At 45.2% G+C, this 27,293-nt stretch overlaps 1 protein-coding gene across 5 annotated transcripts in view; it reads right to left on the bottom strand.

The window, feature by feature from the left end:
• Positions 1–22,830: 22,830 nt before the first annotated feature.
• Positions 22,831–27,293, bottom strand: part of PBX3 (PBX homeobox 3) — a 181,209-nt gene continuing 176,746 nt past the window's right edge. For all 5 annotated transcript variants that reach the window (XM_072985035.2, XM_020800881.3, XM_020800879.3 and 2 more), the window contains one exon: positions 22,831–25,339. In XM_072985035.2, coding sequence (XP_072841136.1) covers positions 25,247–25,339 — 93 coding nt within the window. In that variant the 3' untranslated portion in view covers positions 22,831–25,246. The remainder of the gene's footprint in view (positions 25,340–27,293) is intronic.

The raw sequence follows: 27,293 nt of genomic DNA, 5'->3' as shown, positions 1-27,293 counted from the left end.
ACTTTTTAGAAGGAGGTTAAAGAACCATCTTGAGAAACAAGGGCAGTTGGGTTCCTTGTCAATGTGGAGCAGACCCGTGTGATATAGGAAGATGCTGCTTTTGAGATGGGGCCTCGGGGAGAGAGCCGCCGTTTTCCTTTTTTTTGCTGAACGAAGGGAAAAGGAGAGAGATTGAGAGACAGAGACGCTGTACCGGAGGGACAGATTGAGAAGATTAACCGTGTCCAACCTGCCTGCCACGACACCTAATGGGGACATAAAGCACTCGGCTTCCTTGCCAGGCTGCGTCGCCCTTCCCCACAACCATCATCCTCCCTGCCAAACAGGCACACATGCATGCATGCATATGCTGAACATTTCCTTAAAGAAAAGCCAACTCCCAGATCAAACGGACACCCCTACATCCATTATTGTGACACAAAGACATCTTATATTTCTGCACTCCTCCGGTATGGCAACCACTCCTCGATTAAAGTCTTCGTCAGCTGTTATTTATAGGCAAATCTTACCTTTCCTTGCATAGGAATGATGGGGGGGATACCTATTTTCCAAAAGGAACATCACAGACAGATAAATATAAATACAGATGTACACCTTCAGTACAATCAGAAGGGACTTGAGGTCATGGACGAAGCATTCTCATTTGTTTTACATAGGCTTCGTAAGGCTGTCTGTTGACAACGCTGAAAGTCATATTGCTGGAATCGTTAGACCCATTGGAGGTACGCAAAGGAGAGGCAAAAGGTCATGTTCACATGCGACAATGGAGGTGGCAGGATCTGTTCTCGGCCATCCCAGAGTGCAGGACACATAATAATGGGTTCTAGCTACAGGAAGCCAGATTTTAATTGAATGTCAGGAAAAATATCATAACTGTTGGAGCAGTACAACAGTGGAACCTATGACTTCGGGAAGCATTGAGCACTCCCAGGTTGGGGGCATTCAAGAGAAAATTGGACAACCCTCTGTCCAATCTACTTTAATTTGTATTCCTACGTTGAACAAGGGGTTGGACTTCATGGCCTTATAGGCCTCTCCAGTTCTACAATTCTATGTACTCCTGTCCTTCTAAGGTTCCCACACGATGCCTGGTAGCCTCTTTCTTCATACGAGGTCGAGGAAGCCATGGTACCCTTTGGGACATCATGACCACGTTATCCAAGGCCCAAAGTACTCCATCTGTAATGATGAGCTACATCACAACCCCTGCTAACCCACGAAGGGCATCGGGTAGAGAAGTCCTCTAAAACCTGGTCTCAGTCTAGATTGAGAACATTTTGCTGGTGTAATATCTCTGTAGCCGCTTTGTTTTGGATGCTCGCCTTGAGAATCATTGGCCCCTTCCAACTCAATGATTCCGATTCTATGACTGGCCTCCGAGTCATAGTTCTTGATCTTCAGGAGGGGACATCTCCCCCTGTAGCTTACGTTGCTCTTGTCTTCCTTACCAATCTTGGTCTGGTTCTCAGTCCGACCCCTGAATACAAAAAGACCCATTGGTACAATAAAGACCCATTGGTACAATAAAGAATAAAATAGAATAAAAAGACCCATTGGTGCAATAAAGTTGAGTCTCAGGTTAAGTGGACAGTCTTTGTGAAAAATCGAGGGCCAACTTCATTGGTCCCATGGTGGCCAACTCCAAGATCTGGGTTCCGATTTGGTTTGAAATCTCAGAGTTGGGGAAGGTGAAAGTTGCAAGCTTGTAAGGCTATATCCAAGATGGAGACCTATGGAACTCAATGAGACTCATTTCCCACAAGGCACGTAAAGGATCAGTGAAAGTGAGTGAAGAATGGGGACACTTTCACTATCCGGTCTCCAGGTATTCAGGAGGAAGCGATTAAGTCAGTAACAATAGCATTAAATCAAGCCCAGAACCTCCAGCGCAAGTCAAAGCCAGGAGTTGTTAATACCTTTATTATGGGCTCAAATGTATTCATGATATTAAAGATATCACATTTTCTGCCCCGGTGTCACATTTTAGATGTAGCGCAGATAAATGATATATCACTGGAAGAGATCTACAAAAGCCATTAGTAACCGTGACGTTTTGACGTCAGATTTTAAAAAATTCCTAAGTAATCTTTTTGATTTATGGAATGGTGTCCAGGTTCATTGAGAATGATCTCAGATTTATCACAGCCTGGTTAGAATTATTAATGATTTTCAATTTGTAAATCGAATGCCAGCGTGCCCAAAGAAGCTAGGAGAGGAATCGGAGAGGTAGATGACACGAGCGGAAGGGGGAGAAGGTTTGGTCAATTCTTAGTGAGAAAGAGACAGAGCATGGGGAGGAGAGGAGAAAGGTGTTTTTCTTCAAACGCTGTGCAGATCCTTGCCTGGCTTAACCCTTCCTCCAGGTCTCAGCAAAAGACCTAAGCAGGTCTGGGGAATTTGCTTTCAATGCAAGGTTCAAGAAGTGGATCTCAATCAGAATCGGAAGTGCCAGCATGGACAAAATCTATGCCTTTGGAGTACTGATGTTGATCAGCTTGATGTTGACCATGAATGCATTGTTTTTAAAAAATATATATACAGTGGTGCCTCGCTTAACGACGATAATCTGTTCCAGGAAAATCACCATTAAGCGAAAACATCGTAAAGTGAAATAAAAAACCCAATTGAAACGCATTGAAACCCATTCAATGCGTTCCAATGGGGTAAAAACTCACAGTCCAGCAAAGATCCTCCATACGGCGGCCATTTTCGCTGCCTGTATAGTGAGGAATCCATCCCTAAACACAGCGGGGAGCCATTTTAATTACCCAGTGGCGATTTTGAAAAAACCGATCAGCTGTTAGAAAAACATCGTTTTGCGAAGAATCGGTTCCCAAAGCAGGGAACCAATCATCGCAAAGCAAAATTCCCCTACTTAGACCATTGTTTTGCGATCGCAATTTGTGATCACAAAAAGATCATCATAAAGCAGATTCATCATAATGCGGGGCAATCGTAAAGCGAGGCATCACGGTATATGTTAAAACCAAGCCCTAGGGGAAAAAGTTGAAGAAATTGGGCAGGTTTAGCCTTGAGAAAAGAAGACGGAGGGGAGAGAGGATTGCACTCTTCGAAGTCCTTCAGAGGATGGGCAGGATCTCTTCTCGATCATCCCAGAATTCAGGACATGTCATAATGAGCTCAAGCGACAGGAAGACAGATTTAGGCTAAATATCAGGAAAACTTTTTTAACTGTTAGAGCAGTACAACAACAGAAGTCATGACCTCGCCAGGTCATGAGCGCTGTAAGGCTGGAGGCCTTCAAGCGAAAAGCGAACCAACCTCAGTCCAATCTGCTTTCACTTGGATCGCTGCCTCCCGGAGTTGGGTCAAATTCATGCTGGTTGCTTCGGTGACCCTGTCCAACCATCTCGTCCTCCGTCGTCCCCATTCTCCTCTTGCCCTCACACTTTCACAACATCAGGGTCTGGGCAGGTAATTGAGCAGGTAAGGACACATAATTAGGGACCTTAGCGGATGGCTTTTTGCTCCTCACCTCTAATCCATCATATCTGCTCCATTATTCAAATGCCATCAAACTGGAGCCAGTAAGGAGATTCCGGACATCCTTCAAAACACTGTCAATATTAACGTCTTTCCAATTAAGGAGTGTTATAATGGCACTCTAATGAGGAGCTATGACACACTGATCCCTTCTCTTAACTTATGATTGAGGACTTTTGTGAAGGATACTCCTCGTCTAATGTATAGCCAAAGGGCCCCGGAAACCCTGGATATTAAATATATAATGGGGCAAAAGTCATTCAGTGCTTGGCTTCTTGTGTTAATGCAATACAGATCTATTAAACACGGCAGACCAGCAAACGCAGGACCTGGAGCCCTGTTATATTTTCTGTTGTCGTGTTTTGATTTTTGCAATTCACTTCCGATTTTCTGCCTTGACTCTTCATTATCCAGGCTGCTCCTCTGTTTAACTGGGGCCCCGTTCCAAGACCTTTTCTGTTCAGGATTCACCCAGCAGCGTGTGCATCACAGGGAGCCAAAATACTGTTCCAAATGTGGGAGATTTTTTTTAAAATCCCTGCAAGTTGAAAGCAAGCACAAAAGGAAGGCCAGGTGCTCCCCTCTCCCTGTGGCGCTAGCTGTCTACATGCAGGGAGCTTGCTTCTGTATACACACAGTGAAAAATAGGCATCATCTCAAATACTAAAGCCATATTTCCCACGCCAGGACTCAACCGTCTACACCTTTCTTTTGAACCGGCAGGTTGACATATCTTCCTTTTTTGGCTCAAGAACCAGACGCCGTTCCTTGAAACAAAATGCCACTCCAATTTAAAGTTAAGCGGCAGGCAAGGGGCTGTCATAACCCCTTCCCCTCCATTAGTACTGCTTGTGGGTAGGCTCCAGATGAAATGAACCATTGACAGGGGAAAATACATATTGGCAACCTTCTTGAGTCCCAATTCAAAGAGAAAATTGGATCCACGTTTCCGTACAATGCCAGTCCTCAAAAGAAGTTCTTAAGAAACGAAAAGCGACAAGACCTATAATTCCACCACCCCCTTCCTTTTCCCCCTCTCCACCTCTCCCTGGCCAGTTCCCCTTCCATGTCGGTAGGATGTACATAAGAAGAAGAAAAAAGGGAGGAGAAAGAAGGAATATTTCTGTTTGGTTCTGTCAAATAAAAGCAACCCTTTGGTAGCCAAAGACGTTGTTGTGACAGACAGGCCAGGAGGAGGAGGAGACTCTGCACCAAACGCCGAGAGAAGGTTGGGAAGGTGTGTAAACGATGGGAATTGTAGTCCAGCAATTAAAGGAGTACAGTCTTGGTCAGATCCAGCATGCTCCTTCATAAAAAGGACCTCCTCGCGGCGGTTTCTTTGCCTGTCACTTAACTGGTCAGTGGTGAGCTTGACGGAAGCAAACCATAAAGTGAAATGAATCTGGATTCCCGTCCGCTCCTCCGACGAGTTCCTAGCGGTGTGCGCGGCTTCCCCCCTTCATTTTCATTTCCCTTTTACAACAGCCCTACAAGGTAGCTTAAGACAGAAGGTCTCGGATTCACTCAACAGCTTACACGGCAACCTCTGGAAGCAAGAAAGCCGGGGAAAGCGGAAGGCCGCAGGAAAAGAGGAATAACACGAGATGGACTGACTCGCTCAAAGAACCATCGGCTTGCGTCTGCAAGAGCTGAGGAAGGCTTTTGAGGACATGATATTTTGGAGGTCGCCCCTTCATAAATCAAAGGAGATCGGATGGCATGAAACACCACCACCCACATTTTAGTCCAGCGGTTCCCCATCTTGGGACCTCAGAGGTTCTTGGACTACAACTCCCAGAAGCCTTCGCCCCTCACTGCGCTGACCAGGATTTCCAAGAGTTGTAGTCCAAGAACATCTGGAGACTCAAGGTTGGGCGCCAGCGTCTTCGTCCACCGCTTCTACCCATGACACTGTCTTTCTAACCACATGTTTTCCAAACCCATATCAATGGGACAAAAAACGACCTACCAGTCAAAGCCGGGGGAAAAAGAGCAGAGGAAATCATTCTGGAATCATTTCCCCCACCCCTGTGCAAACAAGCCCACCCCTTAGTCAACATCCTGCCTCCATTACGGCGTTCCTTGGCCACCATCATCACTTAGAACCGTGTCAAACCCTTTTTCCCCACCGGCGGTTCGCTTCCTCAAAGCCACATAATCCTATCATGCTCGGAAAGCACTCACAGTGGCAAATTGATGCTTAAAAGCCCCCCGTTTGGGGTTTTGGTGGACACCCACGTTAATTTGACAAACGGCCGCCATGGCCACCGAGGCGGCATTAACGTGGAAATCAGAGTTAACCTCCAGCGGGGCAGAGGGAAGGTGAAAAGCAGGAGGAGGAGGAAGAAAGCTAGCTTCCAGCCAGGCGCACCTCCTGTAAATACTGCCCAGAGTCACATCTATTTATAGAACAGCAATTTAAAAGCTGGTTCCAGGGAAGATCGGAGTGACATCTCCTACAATCACTTCTCTTAAGGACTTGTCACTCCTCGTGCTGGTTTGAAAAAGACTGACCCACCTACTAAATTGGGGTGGCTTTTCTCTCGCAGCAATGCCGGTGAGGGCCGATTCCGTTTCTACCACACATCCTGTTACAGAGTTTTGGATGCTGGTTGAATTCCTCTAAGCTGCAGCAGCAGAAATGCACAGATTTACAGAGCAGAATCAGCTTCAAGTTCCCCAGAGTCGTCAACCCCTTTTCCTTATCCAAGGGCACTTAACCGTCTCGATAACTCACTCTGATGCCGAGAAAAAGAGAGAGAAAAAGGTTTCATTGACTTTGACCTCTGCAGTTCAACTACTTACGGGTCAACAGCAAACTGAACAAACGCGGCTGCTTTGAGCAACAAGCGTCATCAGACTCACTGATTGCTTGCAGGGGGATCTGCTTTAATTTAATTGATATATTTATTCAATTTTCTGATTTGTTATTATGTCTTTGTGGTTATTATTTAATGCATTCCTGTTTTTCTGTTGCGTTGTGAACCGCCCATAGTGACCTTGGTAGCCAGATGGGCAGTAGATATGGAAAATGAATTTTAAAAATTTAATTCTGACGGAGGGTGGAGGGGAAACAAGTTTTTAGCAGAGAGGGGTGGCTCTCTTTGGAATCAAAGGCAGGGAAGAAACTATTGGTTAGTGCTGTTAGGGATTGACAGTCACTTTTTCCTTCCAAAAAGAAGTCCCGCCCAGTCTCACCTACTAAAAGCATCATGCAAGTTTGCAATAACTCCAATACATCCACACCTTCAGGTAGAGATGATACCATGGTAGAAGTTGGTGGGGCTGGTCGGATGCACAGTAAAGCTTGAATTTTTTACTTTGAACTTGAAAATAGGAAAGTCTGGAGTGTCCAAGGGGGGCATCTCCCCTCCCCTAAATCACACACCCCCAGAAAAAATAACTCCGAGAGTTCAATCACAACGGGGCCAATATGGGGGTCAAACATCTGCTTGGCTTCCCTGGTATAACTACCAGCATCTTCTGTTCAAAACTATGTTTCCAAACCAAGGTCACTCCACGTATTTTGGATCTACACCTGATGTCGTCTCAGACCACAAGGGGCCCCAGAGAATGGAAGGCCACCATATCTGGATACAGTGGTTCCTAAACTTGGGTCTCCAGATGTTCTTGGTCTACAACTCCCAGAAATCCTGGCCAGCACAGCTTGCAGTGAAGGCTTCTGGGAGTTTTAGTCCAAGAACATCTGAGGACCCAAGATTGGGGACCACTATTGTAGAGTTTCTGTCCTGGACGTTATACGTGCGGTTTCATTTGTTGAGAGCCATCTTTATTTCTCGTCATGCTGCCAATTCCATGTTATCCCTGGACGTTTGAAAAGCATCTCAGCCTTCTGAGAGACTGAGGCAGAAAGAAGAACAATTTGAAGGCATCAGAGAGCAGGTTCTAAAGAAGTCCCTTTCTCTTTTCCAACTTCTCTGAAAATCCGTGGTCTTTCAGGGTCAACTGGAGAATCTGAAAACTTCCTTTGGTGGAAATCTACTCCCCAAACCACCTTTTAAAAAAAGAACTCTCTAAAACTCAATGAGAAAAGTTATTTTTTTTAGCAGCTTGGGGAGGAGAGCTGCCCCAAAGGAAGTCTTCAAACTTCCCAGTTGAGATGGGCAAGAGGTTGCGACCTACGATTCCATCAAGACCATTGTCCTCACGGCGGGTGGGTTGTCACCGGCCAAGATTTGTGTTCGACAGACAGAGAGAAAGGCTGGAGGTTAACAATGGCAGCATCCCAAAATAAGCAGTGCTATTCTGAATCCTCTATTCTCCTCCACCTTATTGTCCCTTTTTTGACGCGGTTATTCAAGGCCCCATCTCCGATTCAGAAGACGAACGAAAGGAAGATTGTTCTTCCAACCACGATAAGGAACCACCCTTTGCTATTTCAAGATGGGGCACAAAAAAAAAACAGGAAGAGGATCAAGTAGCGAAATGTCATGTCCCTCGGCCTAATGGTCTCATACTACGGCACCATTCCCAGACCCCCCTCTATGCATTAGCAGCTCCACAAGAGTTAAAGTGGAATTTCCTTCCAAAAAAAAAAAAATCCTCTTCTTTACCCAAGGAAAAGAACACAGAATATTATAAGATGTAACTATGGTTATTTCAAAATCTGGAGTATTCGTTTGAAAAGTAATTCGAATTCTGCAACCTCTCAAAAATCAGTCATTTAAGGTTTTTTAAAAGCAACTCTTTACTTTCCTGTTTTTTCTTAAAGTAAAGAAGTTACTTTTAGCTAACTTTCAAAATAAACAACATAATGCTACAAAGCCTTTGTTTTGTCACAGAAAGCATGATCTCCCCACTGGTCGTTTGTTGAAGCCACAAGACCCACAAAAGAAGGGGACGTGGGTAGCACCTCGTCTTGTCTTCAGTCTGCCACGTCGAAACAGAAAGAGGCATAAAACGCTCACCCTCCTCATACCTTTGGATTAACCTTCCTTTCTGAATAACCAAACAGGGTTTTAAGTTATGCCATAACTATTAGAGAGGAAAGATGAATTTCCAGAAACCTATTTTGTAACTAGTTACTTCCATGCTCTAAGCTGGAAGGCAACCTTTCTCAAAAGTCCTTCCGTTGACCTCTGCTCCTCACTCTTGCGATTACTAAAAACAAACACAGCTACTTCCTTCTCTTCATCCTGTCATCTCTTCCCTCGGGAAGAAAAGGGTCGTCGCTGGTGACGAGTCAAACAAACCCATTTACGCAAATAACTTACCCCAAAGAGACATCCATCCGCGGGCGAGCCAGGTAAAAAGGAAATCCAGTGTGCCTCAGCATCATCCACCTCATAAATTTTAATTGTTTTTCCCATTAAAGTAGACGATGGGAAAAAAAAACAAAGCGAAAAACGACTGGAGGCAAGCCTGGCTGCGCTAAACGACGAAAACATGGCCCCCACCGTCAAATATAACGACATGAGGGGAGAGAAGTTGTCCCAAAAGAAGGAACTTTTCAATTGAAATATTCGGAATAGGAAAGCTTTCGAATCCAGCAGGACGCTTCTGCCTACAAAATGGGAGTGATATGCTTCAGCCAAAGGCAACAGAGAGCATTCTTGGCGATTACTCAAATGCTGAAAGAGGATGATTTTTGGAGCCATCTCTCAAGAACTTCCCATCTTCTCAAGAACTTCAAGGTCCCCCTGGAAGAACCCTAGGACATTTAAAATTTTGATGGTCTAATAAGATTATTGGTTGAATATCACGGAAAAATTTTTCTGTGAGACCAGTTCTAGGAGGGAGAACCGCTCCTTAAATAGGCCTTCCCTCCAGGTTTCCAGGTGAGCCTCATGAGTGGCCCAGCAGCTGCAACCCAAGCCAGGGCCTGATCCTGCAAACACCCGGCCATTCCTGAGTCAGGCTGGCCCCGATCCTGCAGCTGCCAGGGCGGGACAAGCCAGATCCTGACAATTTGTATCAATCGATTTTAGAGCCGGTCTCTCTCCCAATGAACTGGAAGTGGGCTCTTATCTCCACTACCGTTTCCTCCAGTGTGGTACAGTGATCAGAGGGGTGGACCAAGACATCAGCCATCATCACCCAATGAGGTAGGTCAGGCCAATCAAGAGTGAGCATCCCAAGATGGACAAATTTCATGGATCATTCAGGGACTTGAGCTTCCGAATCTGGGTCTAACGTTAACCACTACATCCCACAGCCTCTCTTTTATCGCTTGAACCAGCCATGGGCACCTGATCAATAACGCTTTCCATAAAACCTTATTGGAAACATTGGTAGAAAGATGGACGCTCCAGCTCTCTGTTTCTAGGGACAAACAAGCACGAAGGATCGGGCCCGCCATTCATTGTGGGCTTTATCTGGCAGACTCCTTTTGAGATGCAAATTTTTCATGCCTCGTTCTGCGCGCCAGGGGCAGGGGATGGGGGGGGGATAAAAATCCCAGAAATTACTCCGGGCAGCTACTCACTGTTTTTTCAAGTGGCTGCACTCCCATTGTCTGCTCCCATTAATTAGAATAATGTTAATTGTAAGCACGGAGAGAGGGGTGCTTATACAGTATACGCTAATGCATATTTATAGAGCCTAGGCAGCTTTAAAAGAAAGGTTGACGCAGAAGACAGGAAAGAGGAACTAAAACAAATATACATCTGATGAGCAGTTTTCAATCAAACTCTACTTACACAGAGGAAATGGATATGTTAATCCGTGCAAGACAGAGACGGAGTTTGGTGAAAGGACCATTTAATGGAAAACCATCGCTGTAGGTAGAGATGTTAATGTGGAGCGGAAGCCCCTCCCCAATCATTCCATATTTTATTAGTTAAATTTCTATCCTGTGTCTTCTCCCGAGTCCATGCCAGTATCCCTTGTGCTCCTCCTTTGATCTTCACAACAAAGTTGGAAGGTAGACCAGGCTGGTTTAAGGTCATCCCAGAATTTCCTGCTTCGGGAGTGGGGGATTTCAACTGGTTCTCCCGACCCAGCTTTGAAAACTAGAATAGTGTGTGTTCATCATTATAGGGCCCAAGGCTAAGAACCACTGGCCAAGATCAACTACGATGATCTCAGCAGGCATCTAATTTGGCTTCTCCATAGGCCGTACATCTGTTCTTAGACTTTCTTCTTCTTTAGAGGAACTTAAGAGAGGTTTCCCAAGGCCAAAAATGTGGTCCTCACAGGGAAACATTTGGAAATCGTTCTGTCTAGGAAAAGGTGATCCACACAGTTCTTAGACACCCCCCCCCCCAGACATGCTTCCACCACCATGAGTACTCAACTGGATTGGGGTCAACATTGGGACGCCAGAATATTTATTTATTTGCTTTATTTTCGCCCAACGAGGGAACCCAGGAGGCATAGGATCAAAAGCATAATACGTTAAAGATTTAAGAAAACAAACGATATGCCCATTGAAATACATTTGAAGAATTAAAAGCAAGCGAACATGAAAAGCTATCTTAACTCTAAGAAGGCGTTCAGGAATTCAGTCGCGATTGTTAAAAGCTCGCCTGAAGCGATAGGTCTTCGGCTGTTGACGGAAGGGGACCAGCTTGAATTCCTGGGGGAGAGGATCCCATAACCTGGGGGTGGCCACAGAGAAGGCCCTCTCTCGTGTTCCCATCAGCTCTCCCTGTGCTGGCAATGGGACCAAGAAGAGGGCTTCCTCGATGACCTTAAATGCCAAGAAAGCTCGTATGGGAAGATACGGTCCTTCAGAAAGCTTTGTAGGCAATGACAGTGATGTTTCTTCAAAAATCTTTCAGTCAACAACAGGGCTTCATAGCCAATGACCAGCGCTTTGATTTGGGCCCAGAAACGGACTGGTAGCCAGTTGCTGTAACTGGGATGTTGCATTTCCCCTATAACTTGTCCCAGTCAGTAGCCTGGCTGCTGAATTTTATACCGGTTGAAGTTTCCAAACTAGAACACGTTACAATAACCCAAGTAGGACGCAAGTAAGCATAGAAGACCGTCTAATCGCAGGACAGCGTAGACAGGCAAAAACCCACATAAAAATTCGGCCCAGCAGCTTCCTTGCGTATTCCTCACTGGGAACACTTCTCTTGTGACCCATGACCTTCATCCCACCCTCTTCATCCCCAGTATTGCTTTGATTCAGAAGCTGAAGCCAATATTATTGATGGCGCGGAAGATCAGGTATGCACGGATGAAAACTTAGTTTATTAATCCACCGGGAGACCTTATGGAAAAAAGAAGAAGAAGCAAACCATGTAAACAATATATATTTTCTTAGCTTCTCCTCTCCCCCTCGCTTCTCCTTCCTCCTCAAGCTCTTAAAAAAAAACCTGGATTGTATTCTGCAAATTTCACTTTGATGTATTTCCGACGCTGCGGGATATTATATTTTTCCCCAAAGAGAAATTGTTTGGGGCGAATAAACAAACAAGCAAGGCCTTCTCGATAAAATAAAACATGAAACCTAGACACACATATTTCCCCCCCCCCCAAAAAAAAGGGAGAAAGAGAAAAATCTAATTACATTTCCTGCCCATATATGCAGAAACTCATCCACTTGCATGTTATGAATTGGCTTGGAAACTTACTAAAACATGGGCTCGGCTGTCTCAGAAAGAGAATTTCCCTTTGAAATGGCTTCACGTTCCGCTGCTGGGTGATTTTTATCATGGTTTGCCAACAGCCTGTAACCAATCTCCCCTGCCTTGTTTGCTGGATTTCATCTCCGCTCCAGGCATCTACTAATCACCGCAAAAGACACACCTAACAAAACCTGGAGAAACAACCTTATCAAACAGCTTTAAACTGAATTCGCCTGAACCTCAGCTTGCCTCAAATCTGGGAACAACAAAATCAAAGTACAGTGGTGCCTCGCTGGACGATGATAATCCGTTCCACTGAAATCGCTGTTTAGCGAAATCATCGTCTAGCGAAAAGCATTTCCCCATCGGAATGCATTGAAACCTGTTTAATGCGTCCCAATGGGGAAGAATCGTCATTGTCTAGCAAAGATCGACCATAGGAAAGCCGCTTTGCGAACCGCTGTTCAGATGTTTAAATCGCTGTCTTGTGAAGCTTAGGTCCCGAAAACACCTGTTTTGCGAGCCCGGAGGGAGCTGTCAGAATCGTCGTCTAGCGAAAATCGGTTTGCGAAGCAGGGACCAAACATTGTCCAGCGAAATCCCCCCATAGGAATCACTGTTTTGCGAATCGCTATAGCCATCGCAAAAAGTCAATGTCTAGCGAAACAACTGTCTAGCGAGGCACCACTGTAAAAACCAGTGACGACACAACACATAGCTAAAAGGGGAGATGGCTGGAGAGCTCAGTGGTTGAAGTCTCTGGCTGTGGAGCCAGAAGTTGAGAGTTCGAATCCCCACAGGGCCTCTATGATTCTTCCAGCTCTGCAGTTCTGACGATGATAATTAAGGCCAGCTGGGAATCATCTCTTTTTCATGAGGAATCATCTTTTCTTTATTCTCACTAGCAGGGGTTTGGCCCTAGGCTTTGTTAGACAGGGGTGGGGAACCTCCCCTCTCTTTGGCCTAGGGCCAAAGAGTCCCATTTTGCATGTGTGAGGAATTCTCTTCTGGGTTTTCATCCGAACTTTGTAGCCGGTGTTGAAATGTCTGCACTTAATCAGGAATAGAGGTCAGCCCCTCATGTCAAGTTCGTAGTCAAACCCCAAGTGGGTTTACCACCTCCCGGGCATTGTAGCCACCAGTGGCCACCAGACCAGACCGTTGACATTGGTGACATGGGGGTGGTATTATTAGGGCCGAATTAACCTCCCGGTTTTCATTTCATTGGGACAGTAAGGGTGGTAAACCAACTTTGGAAAGAGTGACATTAAAATGACATGTTGGAAACAAGAGAAGCTGGGTCACAAAACACACACACACCCTCCCAAGTATGAATAATAGAAAGTGCAAACATATAAACACCATATTATGGCGATACAATGACTGCTTTTCCCCTCCCAGCATTCATTATGGCTCTTCCCTCATCTTTACCTGAAATTAGTCATTTAGAATCTGTACTTTTTCTCTCCCCCCCCCCCAATCCAGAGAAGGGTGGAAAGAAAGGGGGGGGGGCGCGCGAATATCACTTGCACCGGCGGAATTATAAAAATTTAATATGCTCCTGGTAAAATGAAAAATGCGCGCTTACGGTATTGTCTAACGCTTTCAAATGTGTTTATTAATTCATGTTTTAAATCATAAGTTTCGCTCTGCAACAGGAGAGCCGAGACCGGCAATAAGCAAGTTTTAAAATATTAATGAATAAACAATAATTTCTCTATTGAAATATATAACATGCTTCTTTGAACAATGCAGCACCAAGTAATAAATCAACGGTGCTGGAAAATTGCATTTCACATTTAATACAACTTGAACTCTGCCTCTTTTATTTTTCCCCCCCTTTCCTTCCTTCCTTCTTTTTTTTTAAACCGGAAAAAAAAGAAGAGAGAGATATATATAAATGATATCTTTTTTGTTTAATTGGCGTCAGCTCAGATAGGGCTGATTGCTAATAAAATTTTGGATTTCCATAGTTAATGATCCGTGGTCCCGTGTTGCCGAGCTTCATCGGGAGACAGAGGAAAGGAGGCAACTTTTTAAGCATCCTAATATATAGCATTAATGGGTGATCATCCATTGTGGAGAAGATCTTCCTGGCTCACGGAGAGCTACACAGATGTTTTGGGGAAGCGGCCGGATGGGGCTGTTTTAGCAGCAGCAACGAAACAGCACAGAGCAAATCAAAAAACAATGAGGACTAGAATCCTCTTGGAAATATGTGCAAGAGCAATTCTGAACGTTGCCGGAGTTAATTCATGAGGTGCCCAAATCCCGTCAGATGACCTGCCCAAACGCATCCTCAACCTGCGTCTCACACGAGCCCCAAACTCAACTCTATCTCTTCTTCCTGCAGTGGCAATTGTGTGTGTTAAGACCTGGTAAATGTTCGATTGTGTTGATGAAGTTAACATCCTCACAATCTGTGCAGTAGGAGTTGTGAGCAAGGTGTAAAGTCCTCAGGACTCATATTTCTCAGGTCCTCCAAACGTCTACTGCACGAATTTCCAGGATGTTAATTTTATCCACCACTTCAACATTCAGTACCTCGGTCACCTCGGCAGTTCGTGAGCAGGTGCTAACACACAATTGCACTGTGCTCGTATTTCCACGTCCCGACACCTACAATTGCTTCCCCTCCTTGTCCCCGACTCAATGTACACTAAGGATAGTGGAAAGACTTTTGCAGGTGGAGAAGGAGGAATTTGCACCAGCACCAAAGAATGGATGAGGGCTTTGCTGTCGTTGTTCCTTTGCTGTGAAAAAAAGGTCAGTTGCAATTTAAGGATGAATTAACAGAAGTACAGTGGTGCCTCGCTTAACGACGTCAATTCGTTCCAGCGAAATCGCTGTAGAGCGAAAACGTTGTAAAGCGAAAATAAAAAACCCATTGAAATGCATTAAAACCCGGTTAATGCGTTCCAATGGGCTAAAAACTCACAGTCCAGCGAAGATCCTCCATATGGCAGCCATTTTTGGTGCCTGTATAGCGAGGAATCTGTCCCTAAGCACAGTGGCGAGCCATTTTGAGCACCCGGCGGCCATTTTGAAAACCCGACAATCAGCTGTTTTGATCGTTGTAATGCGAAGAATCGGTTCCCAAAGCAGGGAACCAATCTTCACAAAGCAAAACTAAAAACTAAAAAAAAAACCCATTTAAAACATCATTTTGCGATCGCAAAAACATTGTTGTGAAGCGGATTCATCGTAATGCAGGGTAATCATTAAGCAGGGCACGACTGTATAGTCTCCAAATCCCGTGAGGTACTAGTCCCCCTTCTATTCGGCACTGGTTAGTTCCGGACACCACACTTTAAGAAGGATGTCAGCATACTGGAAGAAGTTCAGAGAAGGGCAACGAGGAGGATCAGGAGGCTGGAAACTGAGCCCAAGGAGGGAAAAAAAATGAAAGAACTGGCGAGGTTTAGCCTTGAGAAAAGAAGACTGACGGGATGATACGGTAGCATTTTGCAAATCCTTGAAAGGCAGTCCTGCAGAGGAGGAGCAGGATCTGTTCTCGATCATCCCAGAGTGCAGGACACATGATAACTTGCTCAAGCTATAGATTTAGGCTGAAAAAAACTTCTTAACTGTTAGAGCAGTACGACAACGGAATCCATGACCTCGGAGGTGTGGCGAGCGCTCCGACACTGGAGGCATCCAGGAGAAAAATTGGACCACTGTTTGTCAGATCTATTTTGACTCGGATTCCTGCCTTGAGCAAGGGGTTGGACTTGATGGCCTTAAAGGCCCCCTTCCAACTCCATGATTCTTGGATTCTATTCTACGATTCTTTCCCTGTGCTAAGAAATGGACAAAATTAGCACATGCCTTCACAGTTAGGGAAAACCAGGAAATTAAAATTTTGAATCCAGGAGAATTCGGAGCGGCCAATTCTTCCAGGTGCTCAGAGGGCTTTCTATGGATAAACCCAGCTTTGAATCCACGTGTTCCTTGATAAACTAGGCTGATCCCCATTTTTTTCATCCTTAGCTCCTTCCACATCTTGAACTACATGCCCGACATGGTCCTCTCTGTTCCCCGAGATGCCCGCATTTGGCTCAGATAGCTTCACGAGACCGTTGACTTCGTGTTGACAACTTATCCAAACCCGCAGGTTTCGCCAGGAAAGAATAAAATAAAAATTGGATCGAAAGAATTCTTGGTTTTCAACAATTTCAGTGGAAGGGAGTAAGAAGCAAAAACTGGCAAGATCTGACCAGCACACCAATGACCAAACAGACATACTCAAAAGCCAGCTCTAACTGACGCCTGAAATTAATTGCTTTTAATTGCCCATGTAAAGCAGGCACACTTAAATTTGTTACCCAGGGAGGGTTTTGTCAGCTTCCAATAAATTAATCCTTTTTATTACGCTACCGACAGGCTGATGATCAAATAGGCTTTGATACAGATTTGGGGATTTCTCACCTAGGAGCAACTGGATATGCTTGAACGTGGTGTTCTTTCCTCTGTTTTTTTTTCTCTCTCCCCGTGCCGTCTTCTCCTGCTGATGCTGCTGCAGGCAAGAAAACCAGCTACAAATGGCTCATAACTTCAGAAACTTTTCATCCGATGGCTTGGGGATTTCACAGGGGCGAGAAGAAAGGGAGCGCGGGTCCTGTTTTGTTTTTGTTTTTGAAGAAAAGTTTCTCTTTGGAAATATGTCGCCCAAAACTCAGGTTTCCTCAACTAAAAAGAAAGTGGAACAAGGGGAGGAGAATATTTAGCCACTGGGAACACACGCATGATCGCATCTGATTTTCAGAACCTCAAGGAGGACCTGTTTGGCTTCTTGTCTGGATAAAGAGATCACCAGAAAATATTAGGGATCTTCATGGAGAGTTAGCAAAGATTCCTGCTTGAAACCACAGCGAGCGGCTTCCCAACAGTGCTAATGGGGGTCCTGATGTTGAATCGGACAGCGTCCTTATGCCCACCATTCCCTCCTCCTTGTATCTCCAAGTTGCATGCTTCTTGCTGGCTCAAGGGCTACTGAAATCAAGGCATCGAACTGCAAAACGCTCGAGGTTGAGATTCCTTGGCAAAACAGATGGAGAAGGAGAAGGTGTGTTAACTAGCGACGGGACGTCCGTACTTTATAGGACTACAGCGCCCAGAAGTCTGGGATCATGGCAGAATAAAAATGGCAAGTGATGGAGAGGACATGGAAGGTGGAGAAAGAGAATGATAGAAGCTGGCAAGGACATTATGGAGAAAGAGGGGGGGGGAAAGGTCTTTCAGACTTGGTCATAGGTGCCAAAATATCCTTGAATATCAAGAAGTGTTTTGATGCCTTCAAGAATGAAGCAGGAATAATTTGTGCAATTGCAGTAGATCTTTAAGTGGGGTTCCTCTTCTCAGTGATGCAGAGTAGGTCCATTTAATGGGCAGGGGTTCTCCATAACACACTTTTGCATTAGGCTAAAAAAAAACCACAGTAATGCCACGCAAGAATAGGGAGCCATTGACAGCTCCTTGGTGGCTAATACAACCCACCCACCACACATCGCTCGCTAGGTTTATTCTTAAGAACTCCGTGTAACACAGAGATAGATCAAATCTCGTGAGAACGAACGGCTCCTTTTCCTTCACAGTCCATGGAACAGGGACATTAAAGTTAATGAAATAAAATAAAATAGGCTGGCCTTTGAAGGAGTCTGCTGTTTTTAAAATAATATAACATATAGTTTGGTTATAAATACTGTAATCTGATTATCTGGGGCCCGCCCAGCCTACATCACGTTCTTAGACCTCATTGCTCATTTTAGTTTTTATTCTATTCTTTTCCCCCGCCCAGAGAATTCATGGTGGTGTGTATGGTTTCATCAATACCCTTAGCCCACCATTTTACTTTCTTAACAAGCCTGCGAGGTACATTATAGGATCCTAGCGTCATGGAAGGGGATCTAGAAGGCCATCGAGTCTAACCTCCTGCTCAAGACAGGTATCCAGATCAAAGCAGATCTGATAGTCATCCAATTTTCTCCTGAAGGCCTCCAATGTTAGAGTGCTCACCGCCTCCCAAGGTCATAGGTTCTACTGTCGTACTGCTCTAACAGTTAAGAAGTTTTTTTCCCCTGATATTCAGCTGAAATCTGGCTTCCTGTGCCTTGAGCCCATGATTACGTGCACTCTAGGATGATGGGGAACAGTTCCCGCCCCTCCTCTGTAGGACCACCTTTCAAGTTTTAGGCTGTGGGATAGCGACATTAATTAATTTCGTGACCGAGGAGACATTTGGATGTGGGCTTTCTTCATTACAAATCTGGCCATGTAGCCACCTCATTAGGTCAGTTGATTCCATGAGAAGCCAACAATGACCATTGTTCTTCTAAGCCAGTGGCTCCCAACCTTGAGTAAGGCAGGCGTTCTTGGACTGCAACTCCCAGAAACCCTGGCCAGCACAGCGGGTGGAGAAGGCTTCTGGGAACTGGAGTCCAAGAACACCGGAGTGACCCAAAGTTGGGATCCACTGCAATAAAGAGTGGCTTAATGAGCTCTCCAAGGTCCTGAAACTATTTTGGTGACAGGCGTCAGGTTCTTGGATGACTCTTGTGAAGTCTGGATTGACATCACACACAACCTGAAATTGGAGCCACCGGCATTAGGTGATTGGAGACCAACAATATTTAAGGGGATGCCTGTCTCACATCCTTGCCATAAACAGAGTGAGACATCTCTCTCACGGGGGCGAGGGATACTGGGGGAGGTACGAAGCTCTCATGAAGTGCTGGAGGGCAACATTATGAATGCTTTCATCTTCCACCTGGAAAACATATTGGCCTTCCTCATTTCCGATGGATCCATGTTTCTCACTCTCTATTTTTTTAAATCTTATGGCCTGCTAATCATTCTAAAGTTTCACCGCGAGACACAGAAAAAGCCACTTTCCCCAATAAAACTATTTGCAGGCTCCAACAGCATTCTAGGGTTATGGCCGGAATCCAAGTAAATATTTACATCTGCTTAAGCACTTTAGAGTAAAGTAAGAACAACAAATGGTAACAAGTAACAAGTCCCTGATTGAATTCCTAGTAGTGCACCAGCTGCGTGTGGCTAAACACCGGACTAGGAATTTGATCAGGGACTAGTTAATTTGGAGCTGTTCACCAGCCTGAGTTATGTCAAGGCACTTAGGCGGGTCTAAACATTTGCTGGGTTCTGGCAAATTGTTTTGTCTTTGGCGTGGGGAGTTAGTGAATTAAGAGACCACATTAGTGGTCAAGAGTTAATATTAACACGGCAAAAAGCCCCAGAGGGATAATCAAAGGCAAGTAGGGTTGGCTCAAGATGTCATGCCCAGTTGCAGAAGGACAGGAGGAGCGTGGAACTGGAGGAGTGATTCGCATTCGCTACCTGCAACATTGGTGGAATCGTAATTGCTATGGAAATCCTGGATCCCACCGAAAAATACTTGAGTCCTACCAAGAGGAAACACAACGCTGCCTATGTACCGCTGCTAAACTTTCTGCCATGTTGGGTGCTATACCAAGCACTGAGGGTAGGCATGCTCGTCTTGGACAGGCAGAGGTCTTGGACCACCTCCGTTCAGACATTTGACCTCAAGGGAATCCAGGATGGCATTTAAAAATTCTCAGGTTGAGGTCAGTGAGCACCGATGGAATATCCTATGCAGGCCAAAAGGATTTGCTTTTATTAAGGCCCAGGCGGTGTGGCAGCTTCCACCAAGCAACCCGATCCTTACGTAAGCCGTTATTGCTCAATTAGGGCATGCGCCAGTCAGCCACCCATCATAGCTCCTGGCGAGAAGCACACGGCCATCGGAGAGAGACTTCGTGAAATGCCAGGGCCTGCAGTAAACCTTCATGATGTGTGACCGGACTTCCAGGAGAACGGCTTCTTTACGGTGATGATGACGACGGGGGCAATTTGCCAGCAACGGGCAGGAGGCAAGACGGATCGCTCCCACGGCGGGCCTCCCACCACTATGCCCATAAGGGTGCATGGCAGTCCCTAATTAGCGCCCCCGGGCAGAAATCGCTCACCGAGGGCGACCCAAAAAAAGGTTGTCGGTGGCACTTCCCGGAATCTCGTCCGCATGATGACAAGGTCTTGCCTCTGGCCACGGGAGCCGAGATCGAGACGAAGAAGGACATCTCTTTGCGCGTGTTCCATTACGCTGCCCCTCGCTTCCCAGTGACACACTTTTCCCTTCGAAAACAAGGTTTTGACGGAATTATCCATGAAGGTAAGGCCTCATGTCTGCGTGGAGGCCAAGAGATCCATTAAGCGAGTGTGGGTTGTCTCCCCACATTTCTTCAACAAGCACTGGATGCTCCCAAGGAGTGCGCTCCCCCCCCTTGCGAGCTCAGCCTGGATTTTATTTATTAATTGGCCAGTGCGTGCTTCACAGTAAACTGGGCGAAAAAGCCACAGTCGCTGCCGGAAGGAAGCACAGGAGAGAGAGAGAGACAGAGAGAGGATGCTTCACCCTTTTCTTAAGGCCGACGGCGGAAGGTGCCAAGCGTTGCCTGCGTGTGATCAAAAAGGTTGTTGTGATGAATGCATGTGCGTGGGTTTTAGACACTGACGAAGATTAATTGGATGTATTTGGCGTTTGGGGTGCGTTTTTCTCCTCCCTGGATTTTCCTTTCTCTCTCCTCCAGACACTTTGCAAAACAACTTCGAACAAGGATCATTGATAAGGAAAACTGACCCCAAAGTTAATTGAAACATGCAAATGATCAGTTACCTTACATACCTCCGAGCTTGTGCTAGAGACCGCAACATGAACACAATTGCTTTCCTGTTTCCCCCGGAGACCTAAGGTGAATGATGACACACGTAACCACACATTCCTTCTTATTTATTTATTAAAAGAGGCATTATTTTCCCACCGGAAGGAAAGGGGGGTGGGGAAGGAATAACGTATAGGATTTATATGTTTACCAAAAAGGCTGTTGGCTGCATGTGCTTCACCGTTAATCTGATTTCCTGAAATACTATTTCCTGCTCAAATAGGCTATTAGCTGGGGCTGACCTTTAGGTTTTTATTAGAAGCATTTCAAAATTAGCAGTTTATGGAGATAGAAAGAAAGACATTTCATTAAAAAGGGAAGGACGACAGACATAATCTGGAAAGACAAGTCCAGAGACGCTGTTTTTAAACTTAGAACTGCTGGAGAACTCAATGGTTTAGGTCTCTGGGTTGGGAGTTCGATTCCCCCCACTGGACCTCCCTGACAAGGGCTGGATCTGATGATCTATAGGGTCCCTTCCAGCTCGGCAGTTCTAGTGCCATCATCATCATTATTGCATTAGCCACAGTTCTAGTAAGGCTCATGTACAGCTTGTGTCACTTAGAGGAGCCCAAGTTTCAACTGTGCGCCTGGCCATGCGCCCGATTGCACAACCAAGAGGTGCCATGTCGATCAACCATATTTAGCCACGAAACGGATGGCCACGACAGATTATATAAATGTTAATGCAAACACCAAGAGGTGTAGTAAGAAAAAGATGAGGTATCAAAAAGGTTGAATGGGGCAGACAAGGCTTTAGGGTGTCCGGTGGGTACTAATTTTGGGCATGCAACACTGGACCCAAATGTTAGCTTGGACAGCCCGTTCCAAACACATAATTCTATCGCAACATTTCTTCTGCTTTTTCTGGTCTGTTCTTAGATTACTAGAAAGGAGGGTAGTGGTAAAATCTGAGGTTCATCACGAGGGCTCCCACCGCCATTAAGATGTCCAACGGTTGAGCTTTTTTCAAGGGCTGCCCAGTCTTAAGCCTGAACGAAAGTCCCAAAAAACACAATTCTATTTATATCCCATCTTTCTCGTAAAATAGGGACCAAAAGTGGCATACAGAATATTTTAAAGGCAAAAGTGTCTTTTTGCTTAGTTCTTTTTGGAGCTGATGGTTAAATTGTCACCCTTGGTATCCACCCCCAAGAAATTACGGGGTGAATCCACAGCTGAGGCCAGTCGATGTAACCCAAACCGGCAATCGGGTATAGCTGTTTCCATTGGCCTTTGGTAGAGCTAATGGTCTGAATTGTGGGGGGAAGTCTTTTATTGAAACCGGAGGGGTCTTCATCGTCTATTTGAAACCAAGCCGCCTCTAAATCTCAAGCTACTACGGCTCACTAAAAATGTGGAAGGGAAGACATTTCCTCTGCAGCTGTTGTGAGGACTGCAGCCTCCTATATTGCTTCAGGAACACGCAATCCCAAAATAAGAACCCATAATAAAGCCTGGAAAGTGGTAGGTGGTGACTCCAATTTCAGAGGTGTTGCAATTCCATTCCAGCTTTTCATTTTTACTGGGATCTGTCCACAGTGCTGAATGCTGCCCCTCACATAGGTTCCACACCTTAGATACCGTATTTTTCCGTGTACAAGACTATACTTTTGTCTAAAATCTTTGGACTAAAAATTGAGGGTCGTCTTATACACGGAAGTAAGCTGAGGAGAGAACAAAAACAAGTGGAGAGGAAAGCAGGGATCAAAGCAATCCTGCAGCGCTTTGATCCCTTTCCCCCTACACTTAGTAAGCCCCACTTAGATTTCTTAATTTTGGATTAGAAAAATGGGGGCGTCTTATACATGGGGGTGTCTTAAACACCGAAAAATGCGGTAACTACTGTGGCAGACAAAGACCTGAAGTAGAACCTGGCTCTCAGGCATCAAAGGGTCGTATTTGGCTCGTTGGCTGCAACTTGCCGACCCCTTCTTTAATGGACTGTTCAATGGCTTGTCCAGTTCCACAGACTGCCACGTCATTTGACATCCAGCCATTTGAGGGGAGAAAATGCCACCCACATCTCGTTTCATGAAAGCAAAAAGTTTATTCATGGTTTGAAACTACATAGAACTACCACGAGGAAGACTCTTCAATTCAAGGTGTAATCCAGTTAAGAAAGTAACACGAAACGGTTTAATACATTAGAATCACTGTCACAAATTATTTTTTTTCATTGAGTCAATCAGCTTCAGAATCGCATACAATATAAAAGAGAGGAGGGGGAAGAATATAACAAAGGAAAAAGAAAAGGATAAAGGGCACCCACCCACCCCCCAGCCCCCAATTATACAGGGTGAAATATACAGTACTGAATACTGAGACCTGTGTCCTTTACAATCCATTATTGGTTTTAATTTTCTTTCCTTTTTATTCTGCGTGAATTAGTAGAGTAACAAGATGAAGAACATTCAAAATGTTTCTTTATATTTACAAACAGTTTCACTGTTTCGCGTTGAACTCAAAAGACTCAAATCTTTCCACTGCAAAGCCTCTTTTTTTTAAAGATTTTTTTTCTCAAAAGTTGCAAACGCAACCTGGATTTTTAAAAATGTTTTTTTTAATTATTATTATTATTCATCGTTATTATTTAAAAGATTACAATGTACATTACATTTGATGAAGGGAAAACAAAGTGTTAATTACAAAGATGCTAAAAATAAAGAAGGGGAAAAGAAATTAAGAGAGAGAGAGAGAGAGAAAAAGACAAGCTACAGCGTGAATATTGTTAAGAGCAGCCTTCCCCAACCTGGCACACTCCAGATCTGTTAAGACTACACATCCCATCATTACTAGTCAGTGGGCTGTGCTGTCTGGGGATGACGAGGCTCTGTGGTGACTTCAGTTTAGGTCAATCTGCTCCCAGTTGACATCCAAACTCCAGAAAAGCTATCCAAGATGATAAAACCCAAAGCCTAATAGAGGTTCTGCCTCTTGGATAGCAATTCTGAAGTTCGGATGAAAACCCACAGCGTGTTCCTTGCCCCTGTAAAACGAAAGTCCCCAGCCTCCAGCGCTGGGGCTTGTAATCCACAATGTCTGGACAGCCCCGTGTTGGGAAGGGCTGGTTTTAGAGGTAGTAGTGAGCACTCTAAGCTAAAGAACATGTTTCTCTATTGGTTCGTATGAGTTCGCATGAGGTAATAAAGCTGTGTTTTGATTGGTGAGATGTATAAATACTCTTTTGCTACACTATGTACAACAGTCCAGAGAACGGTGCCAATGGGGCCTTCTTACTGCTGCCAAAAACGGGCAGCCCAACCCTGGCGTGGGTATGCTCGGCACCTGGCTGGTACTGTAAAAACCCAATGGGAGGTGGCTTCTGGCCAAGGTGGAACTGCAAACGTCTCCGCCTCGGATGGATCATCTGTGCCTGACGACAACCAGCAGAGGGAGAGAGGCTTTGCACATTGTTAGATTAACAATGGTTAAAAAGATGGAAGGGAAGGGAAGGAAGGAAGGAAACAATCCATCTCAGGGTCCCATGCATTTTTGCTTAATTGGTAGAAACCCATAACAAATCATGGCATCCTTTAAATCAAATGTGATCGTCATCTATATAAGATGATCTGAGCAAAACCTCAATCCACTCACTTAGAGAAATGAAAAGAAGAATGAAAGACAGAATCGGTGCCTGAAATCCCCTTCAAACTTGAACAGAAGGCCCATTTTTTGGGAGAGCATAGCTCTCTGGCCTCATTTTGTTCCTCGAGGTTATTTTTTTTAAAAAACGAGCCCCTATTTACCCTTAAGGCCAAGAAGCCAGAAACTGGCCGGCCCTCTTTGCAAATCTGGTGGATAATAACTTATTTCTTCCTAAACTATGCACAGGGGTAACAAACGATGCTAAATCTTGGCCTAGCTGGATAAAGTGCTTGGTTGTTGCTGCTGTCATTGTTTTTCCTCCTTAACTTTGTGTGCATGTGTGCATCTTGGTGACATTTAAGGATGTATAAGAATGATTAAGATACTCCTTTTAAATTTAATATAAAAAATCCATACCCATACACTCACACACATACCTAAAACAGATTTATCGAGCTCTCAGGTACGACAAGGGTTTACAGTAAAGCCATCAGTGGCTGGTTACCAAAAAAGAGAAAGACAGATAGAGAAAGAGAGAGGGAAGGAGGAAGGAAGGAGCTGATGATGGATAAACGGAAGGAAGGAAGGAAGGAAGGAAGGAAGGAAGGAAGGAAGGAAGGAAGGAAGGAAGGAAGGAAGGAAGGAAGGAAGGAAGGAAGGAAGGAAGGAAGGAAGGAAGGAAGGAAGGAAGGAAGGAAGGAAGGAAGGAAGGAAGGAAGGAAGGAAGGATCGAGTGACAGAGGGAGAGACACATAGAAATCCTTTCTGGTTTTGTTTTCCATCTGGGATTCTGAACACCTGACATGAAAACTTCTCAGGTTCAGGTGAACAACAACAACAAAAAGGTTGTTGAGGAGGTTAGTTAGAGGTATCCGAGTGCACGCTTCCCGGGCCTTCTGTGGGGGAGGTCACCGAAGATGGAGTAGTTGCATCTTGCCAGCCTCCGTTTGACTGAAAGAAGAAAGAGAGAGAGAGAGAGAGAGAGAGAGAGAGATAAGAAAATGGGAGATTTCATTGATTCATTGGCCACCTTTTTCCCCCTAGGGACCCAAGGCGGCTCACAACAGCTAGGATAAGAAATTTAAATACATTATATAAACATCACTTTAAAAAAACAATTAAACAATCACCAAGATTTTAAAAAAATCAAGTATAAAAATGATTGAAAAACCTTTTTAAAACCTGTGAGTTCAAGAACAGCAGATAACTTAGTGCTTGAAGGCCTGCCTGAAGAGGAAGGCCTTTGCCTGATGATGGAAAGACAAGAGGGAGGGGGACAACCTGGCTTCTCGGGGGCAGCTCATTCAAAAGCCTGGGAGCCACCACTGAGAAGGCCCTGTCTCGTGTCCTCACCAAGCTTGGGAAGGTGGTGGAACCGAGAGATGGACCTCCTCAGAAGATCCTAGAGGCTGAGAAGACTCATAAGGGGTGTTACAATCCTTCAAAGAGCCTGGATCCAAGCCGTCACGTCCCCTCCAACTTCTGGCAACCCTAAGAATACGTAATTCTGACTTATAGCAACCCTTTCCAGGATTTTCGCGGTACTGAATACAGACAAGTGGTTTACCATCACCCCTTCTTCTGGGGGAATTCTGGGACCATACAGTTTTTCCACTACAATTTTAAATATTTGTTTTAATTATGTCCACGTTTAGCCCAACTAAAACGGCCTGCTTGTAAAGTCTTGTCACACTCATCCCATTTTGTCAAGATAAAGGCAAGTTCCAACTAAACCAGACACATCCCTTCCCTCCATCAAAAGAAGAAAACATACCCGCAGCAGAACTAGAGAAAAATAAAATTCTACATGGTCAATAAACTAATATGCTTTGCAAAAGACTGTAAGGGCATGAGAACGGTCCTCCTGGACCTGCATAGCATTCTTTCTCCCACGGTAGGAAATAAGAGAACATAGTTGAGTCATGTTCCCCAGTATCTGGTCATCAGTCACGTAAAGCCTCCTGGAGGTAACCTGGACCCATCATCTTCCTCTCCATAAAAAGCAGTTGCTTGCCTGCCTACCTACCTTCTGTCCATCATCAGATACTTCCTTCTTTCATCAGATCCTTCCTTCCCTCCATCATCAGATCCTTTCTTCCTTCCCTCACTTCATTATCAGATCCTTCCTTCCTTTCATCATCAGACCCTTCCTTCCCTCCCTCCATCCACCATCAGATCCTTTCTTCATCAGATCCTTCTTTCTTTCCTTCCAGCATCAGATCCTTCCTTCTTTCCCTCCATCATCAGATCGATCCTTCCTTCCTTCCTTCCTTCCTTCCTTCCTTCCTTCCTTCCTTCCGTCCGTCCGTCATTAGGTCCTTTCTTCCTTGATCAGATCCTTCCTTCTTGCTACCAACAGATCCTTCCTTCTTTCTTTCCTCCCTCCCTAGCCCCCCTGCTTTCATTCTAGAGTCCAAGCAAAGGGGCCTCTGCCCAGGGCCAGATTTGACAAGACCCTTGCCTCCACTGGTGGCCGAAGGCTTTTCGAGGCAACGGGGCTCTCTCGAAAGGGAAGGCAGGCAGTGTAAGGAAGGGAAGGGGAGAGAAGAGAAACTCTAACATGGTTGGATCTTAATTTCATTTTAAAAAGTCTTCCTTCTGGGCACATGTCAGAGCTGTTTAGGTGGCCCATGGAGACGCGCCCTGCGCTTCCTTCCGACCGCAATAATCTTTGAGCAAAAGCCACAAGAGCAGGAGGAGACGTATCCAGCACCTGATTCCGATCTATTTTCCAATTACCCGTAAACAGAATCCCTCCCTCCTCAGCCCCCCCCATCGCTTACTCCCACCGAGATTTGGGGACGCTGTGCTGCCTGTCTCTGGCCGCTGCGGCCTCCCCCCCCAACCCCATTAAGCCAGGATCAGCAAAAGCGGCGCTCGGAAACAAATTCGCCTTATGTCTCAG

The sequence above is a fragment of the Pogona vitticeps genome, chromosome ZW-PAR (genome assembly GCF_051106095.1).
Source record: "Pogona vitticeps strain Pit_001003342236 chromosome ZW-PAR, PviZW2.1, whole genome shotgun sequence".
NCBI classification, from domain to species: domain Eukaryota; kingdom Metazoa; phylum Chordata; class Lepidosauria; order Squamata; family Agamidae; genus Pogona; species Pogona vitticeps.
The sequence above is the reverse complement of the archived record's forward strand: the minus strand, read 5'-3'. Positions and strand labels throughout refer to the sequence as shown.